Source organism: Bombus affinis, chromosome 5 (assembly GCF_024516045.1).
Source record: "Bombus affinis isolate iyBomAffi1 chromosome 5, iyBomAffi1.2, whole genome shotgun sequence".
Lineage (NCBI taxonomy): Eukaryota > Metazoa > Arthropoda > Insecta > Hymenoptera > Apidae > Bombus > Bombus affinis.
The window spans coordinates 982,271-988,270 of NC_066348.1; the positions used below are offsets into that span (position 1 = coordinate 982,271).

Genomic DNA, 6,000 nt, shown 5'->3' on the forward strand with positions numbered 1-6,000 from the left:
TCGCTCTCTCGCTGCAATTCTCATTCTATCATTTTAAAGTCGAATTTAACTGCAATGCAGATACACAGAGCTGGGAGAACCACTGTCATAAGTTCACTCGAGTTCAAGTATTAGTAGCTATATATTACGGGCCACACGTGTTGATACCGATCAGCATGTTACTTATATTACACCTCGAGGATAGTAAAGATAAAAATGATTCTGCTGTTCTTACGTCAACGTAGTACGCATAGAAAGTATGCGCAAAGCACGTCAGACTCAACCCAGATCTGTCCAACTTCTTTTATCCCTTTTCATCTACTGATTGTATTTATTAGTTACAGTAGTTCATTGAAAACTTTTATGTATATGGATATAAAACATTTCTACGCGACTGCCGTGGCAAGTGTTAGAAGCGGTCTGACTGGATACCGTGACTGGAGCTTTATTAATGTAGTAATTGACTGCTTAAATTCTTCAGTGATATATGTGAGATACACTCTTGCATTAAATATCTTGTAATTTCTATCTACATATTTAAATTTGTTTTGAACTACGCCAATATAATCACGACAGTCGAGTATCATACTAAAGAAATTGCAAAATGTTTCGTATAACACACATAATATACTCGTAGAAGTGTTCGAATACTCTTGTTAGTTAATGCTTATATACGTTTACGTATGGAGGGACTTCAGATGTCTATTATCGTAAACTAGACAATTCGAGAGTCAGTGAGCCACATCACACGTTTTATAGTCGATCAAAGTAATTCAATTAATATCCTATTACATACGAGCGTTCACGTACGTCGACGCAAATGGAACTTGTATAGTGTTTCGAAAGACAGCTCGGCGAGCGTCGTTTGTATGCACACCGACGTATATTTCTCTGAATTATCGAATACATTTGTGCATCTTAATGAATACGGACAATACTATCTTTAGAAATAAAAGAAACGTAAACATAACAACTGTTCAAGAATAACTGCATCTGTCTTCTGTGAAAGACGTTTCTTATAAATAACATGATTAATTTCAAGAATTATATTTAGAGCAACGTATATTCTATGAAAATGATTGAAAACGAAACGAAATAACAATCAAATTGTAATTTTTTAGGAGATTGTGTGTCGTTAAGAACATTATATCAATACGTCTATACTATGCAAAGATAATATCATTTCTCTATCGAATTCAGAAGCCAAACTCTGATCAACTCCATACATTGAAAAATACCGAAACGCGATGACGTTAGAAATATTTTTTAACATTTACTTTGGGATTTACGATTATTCATCTGTTATCTCATTTGTTTACGAGAAACCTTTGGAATTTTAGTTACTTTTTTTAAGAAGTTGGATACTAATTCTGTATACAGACGATAAAATTCCAAGATTTACGAAAGATGGAGTTGGAGTAGATTCCGAGAAACTCAAAAATACCAGCATTGGTATTGACAGTTCTACGATTTCGTCGCAGAATGATTCATTCGAAGCTATCGAATCTAATTCACCAGACACACGTTCGATACGAAACCTAGGGGCTCTAAGAGGATCTGAAAAAAAAAAGGAGAAGCATACATATAGCTAGTGTTTGACTCACCAGCACTTTGGTAAAGCGCCTTTCGAGTTCCATAGCGTCGGGCATCGGTTGCCTTGGCGCGCCACGGACGCTGCCACTCCGTGCGTGTGGTCCACCCAAACTTCCCATGCCGAGGCTAGGTTGACAGGATTGAAGAGGCGTGCCGCCCTTGATACCACCGATAAACACCTCACGCACACCGCCATCGCTTTCGCCGGTACGGCTCTGCACGATTCCCATTGTTTTCACAGTCGTGGCCTAATATATCCTCCGGTGTTTTCGCACGCGAAAATCGTGACACACGGCAACGGTGGTGGCCAGTACTGTCACACCACGAGAAACGTCAACAATGATGATCGCGGCAGTGCATCCTCGCTCGAATGTAAATCACTTTTCTCTGTATTACGAGAGACGTCGATACGTGAACGACTCGAACCGGTCCGCGCCGGGTCGTGCAACAGGTATCAAGCCGTCCATTGTGGATAGAAACTCTCACGAACGTGCGCGAACTAAAGCATGACCTAACACTCCTCTGCCTACACTAGACGAAGCATTCGCTGCATCTGCGGCGGTCTTCCTACTCTCTGACACCACCATATGACAACGCCATTGGCCATTACACATGCGTCGTGTCTCGCGGTTGTGCCACCTGTGCCGGCGCGAGAATTTCTGGTAGAATTGTATTATGCGGTTGGTAACCGTGATGTTGTTGATTATTTCGTCGCAGATGGAAGCACATACTACCTGTAGATTGTAAAGAAAAGAGTAGTTAAGAATTTATTTTGGCGGAAATTATTTGTTATTAATAATAGAAATAATTGAAATCGTGTAAAATTAAATAAAATTAAACATGAACTAAAAGTGAAAAAATCTTTTTAAGTACGATAATGCAATGAAGTAGCGATGTAAATTTTTTAATATATATATAATATATATTTCAATTAATTATGATATATTTCAATTAATTATGATTAAATGATATGAGAGAAAATATTAACAGCGATATTTAAATAAAATTTGAAAATTATATTGCATATCTTAAATTTAGACTATCGATAGATCGATGTTTAACATCCGCCATTTGGCCGATAGATCGATTGGTCATTTGGTAGCGTCTCTTACAGTAAATAATATGATGGTGTATTAGTATATTGATTTATAGAAAATATTATTTGTAAATATTTGTAGATTCTACGAAACAGTGGTATAGTGTAACGAAGAATTTCAAAATGAGAAAGTCTCCTCTAAATACGCCATGTAGTAGTAAAGAAAAACAGAGTTATAATTGGAAATCAAATCACTATAGAAGTAGAACAGATTATAATTGTCGTAAAAGTGATAGTTATCAGTATACTTCATCAAATAGTGGTCAAGGATATTCTGGAGATGATTTTATTCCTTTAAATAATAGTACACCAGTATCAGAATATAAAAAGTTCAATAATAATTGGCATGGTTTTGAAAGTCATAATCATTGTAATTCAGGTAGTGGTAGATTTAACCATTACCGGAATAATTATTATTCAACTCCAAAGTTAAATTTCAATAATTCATACTCTCCTTACAAGCTACCTGGTAAACAACTCTTTTATGGTCAGAAAAAGGTAACTAGGAATAATAAATACAAGTAAATACAATTTCAATAATCACTTCTATGCTTACTAAGCTATAGTCATTAACAAGTATTGTTTTTATTTTAAGGGTTTCCACAAGGATACGCGTAGACAGAATGACATATCACGTTATATAGATTTGAAATCTTTTTTGGAAGATCCTTGGGCGGAATTAACAAAGAAGTTAATGAAGGATAAAGAAGCAATCGGGAATGAATCATCTAAAATTGTATTGTCATTATCGCCGCAATTAGCTTATGTACATACAGAATCGTATTCTGAATCTAAATCTACATCAAGCATTGACAATTCTTACTGTAGTCCAGAATCTAAGAGTGAATCTTCTATAGATGGGAAATTTGGATTAGATGATACAGATATTAGTAATGTATCAAGAACAGAGAGTTCAATAGATTTAAAAGTCGACAGTGTAAAATTTAGTCAAGAATCAAAAAATGACAATGTTTGCAATAATAATGACGATAGTGTTAATGAAGGCATTCTCAATGAAAATAACGTTAGTAATATTAACGACATTTGTTCATCAAAGATGAATATTATTCAAGATCTCAAATAAGAGTAACAAAGAATAAAATGCGCTTAAGAAGAATAATAATTCTTTGTTTTGGTGCATGATACATTTCATATTCTACATATAGATGTATAATATATAATAATGTAACAATTCAATTATATTTAGATATTATCTAAATCTATGAAACATCAGTTTCAAATTTTTTGATTAATATTCTAGTATATAGTTAAAAAAAAGAAATTAACGTTTTAGTAATGTGAACTCTTTCTCCGGTTTGGAAATAACTTTATCGCAGAGGCATATCTATATGCAAAATACAATGTATTGAAATTATCTTTTAAATTATATTTTCACAAAAAGGCTGTGTAAAAGAATGAATGTATTTCATGTGAAAAAAATTATACATGTGCAATTCTTTAGTGTATACTAAAAAGGAAGTACATATGGGACATGAGGGAACATTAAATACCAATTTAATAGATTAAGTCAGGAAGAGAATTTGAAGACATAGCGAAGAAGCTATAGTATGAATTAGACTTATAAATTGATTTTATCAATCAATTAGTAATTATGGTATTATTATTACCAAATCTAAGCAATTAGTAATTATGTAAAAGAATGTTTGCATCTCTGAACATTTTTGGATGAGGATTATCAGTCGATTTGAATTTGTTAAGCCACATATATGTCTATTAGTACTTCTCACAACAAAACAGAAATATACAAAGGATTAAGAATGTTGTAACATACATGTAGTAAATAAAATGTGTTGTTCACAAATGTAGAATTAAATAACCATAAATCATGTGCAGACATATATGACATTAATCTTAAATCTTTAGTTATATAAATAACAATGCGTTTATACATATTGTATTATTTTTAATTTAAATCATAATCAGTTGTTTATTTTTGTTAAAATTCTTTAAGTAGCAAATTAACATACACTTTAATTGCATTTTGAATTAAAGAGAACGTACTAACATGAAATATAAAAACATTTATAAAATTAAAACGATGAAGTGATAGGGTATTAAATTTGTATAATTGTTATCGTAGAAAAAGAAAAATACACAAAAAATTGTTTATTTCCAGACTTCATACATTTTGATAGCATGTTTTAACGAGCAATGAAGCATAGAAGGTGACAAAGGTGTCCTATATGTTTGATTAACATGCTAACGTAATGTACAAATGATGATCTGGTACAAAAATTTACATAATTTAAGAAATTCCTGTTTATTTCTTCAAATTGTGATTTTATATGATTGTGCAAAGGATGTAATTGATGTCAAATATTAATTGTATGAGTAATGTGTATCACAGAAAATTGTACATAAATATAATTAAATTATATAAATAGTAGTGATTATTTATTTCTTTCTGCTACTATTTTTATTTGTCCGTGTAGATAATACAAAAATGAACCGGTTTTTTCTCATGTCTGTTTTTAATGAATTTATGACACTTAACGGTAACCACGGAGATAAAAGAAACTTCGATAATTAATCCAATCGAACGACCTTAGATCTCTAACCTTGTAGTATTGAAGGTAATGCTATAATACAATGGCAAATAAGATCGTATAGGTGTATGAATAATTGATCGTGTATCGAAGTAATCAATATGAGTTATATATTTCTTAGAAACCAAGTTTTTGCTCCGCTTTTTAGAGCTTATTTTTTACTTTCTCATGTAACAAAAAACTTTATCGTTGATAAAAATAAATTGCAATATGTTATATCAGATTAGTACCGTATGTAGCTTCTTGAAAAGAAAGTAGAGAAATTATGATGAAACCTCAAAATGTTTACATTTATAATTAATGCAGATAGAAAATGTTGTTGTTTAAATAATATTACAATTGCATTGTACATAAATGCAGTATAGTGTACGAATAAAGCTTTCACGAAGAAAAAACTTTTTACTTTTATTCTTATTTTTTTATTTTTACTTCGAAAAGAGTTATAATTTGATGCAGTTCTTGGGATCATAGTGTATGTCTGTACAACTTTATGTGACTTGATGTTATCTACGTGGTTTATAGTGCATGTAGCGTGGATATGAACTTATGTAGAATACAGACATATCAGTGACCTTGAATGTTTATCACAATTTAACATTGTTTATTTTCACGGCAATTTACATTATTTTATCAAATGATAAAATTTTGCAAGATTGATTTTCCTAGTGAATATCGATTAGTTTCTAAGAATTAGCATTAATTTATTATAATACTTATTCTGTTCAAGCATATCCTGCAAAGATGTAAGGGAATAAAATAATATCA

At 31.7% G+C, this 6,000-nt stretch overlaps 2 protein-coding genes across 7 annotated transcripts in view; one reads left to right on the forward strand and one right to left on the reverse strand.

Moving 5' to 3' along the window:
• The window catches only part of LOC126916221 (formin-like protein), a 32,313-nt gene extending 30,106 nt beyond the window's left edge, over positions 1–2,207 (reverse strand). Inside the window, exon 1 of one of the 5 annotated variants that reach the window (XM_050721744.1) lies at positions 1,584–2,132. In XM_050721744.1, the coding sequence (XP_050577701.1) occupies positions 1,584–1,802 (219 nt within the window). In that variant the 5' untranslated portion in view covers positions 1,803–2,132. Of the gene's footprint in view, positions 1–1,583 lie in introns of all 5 variants that reach the window. The other 4 variants (XM_050721745.1, XM_050721747.1, XM_050721748.1 and 1 more) reach the window with 4 other exon arrangements.
• A 423-nt stretch (positions 2,208–2,630) lies between these two features.
• On the forward strand, positions 2,631–5,072 carry LOC126916235 (GATOR complex protein WDR24-like). 2 transcript variants are annotated; one of them, XM_050721791.1, is made up of 3 exons: positions 2,871–3,047; positions 3,131–3,166; positions 3,264–5,072. In XM_050721791.1, the coding sequence occupies exons 1-3, from the start codon at positions 3,015–3,017 to the stop codon at positions 3,750–3,752; spliced, it is 558 nt and encodes a 185-aa protein (XP_050577748.1). In that variant the 5' UTR covers positions 2,871–3,014; the 3' UTR covers positions 3,753–5,072. The 2 variants fall into 2 exon arrangements, with proteins under 2 accessions (XP_050577747.1, XP_050577748.1); XM_050721790.1 differs by having other exon boundaries at positions 2,631–3,166.
• The last annotated feature ends 928 nt before the right edge of the window (positions 5,073–6,000 follow it).

Bases quoted from the DNA above. Each gene is read 5' to 3' on its own strand.
- LOC126916235 (XM_050721790.1), top strand. From the start codon at position 2,792: ATGAGAAAGTCTCCTCTAAATACGCCATGTAGTAGTAAAGAAAAACAG. The intron at 3,167-3,263 runs GTAACTAGGAAT...TTTTATTTTAAG, and splicing joins TCTTTTATGGTCAGAAAAAG to GGTTTCCACAAGGATACGCG.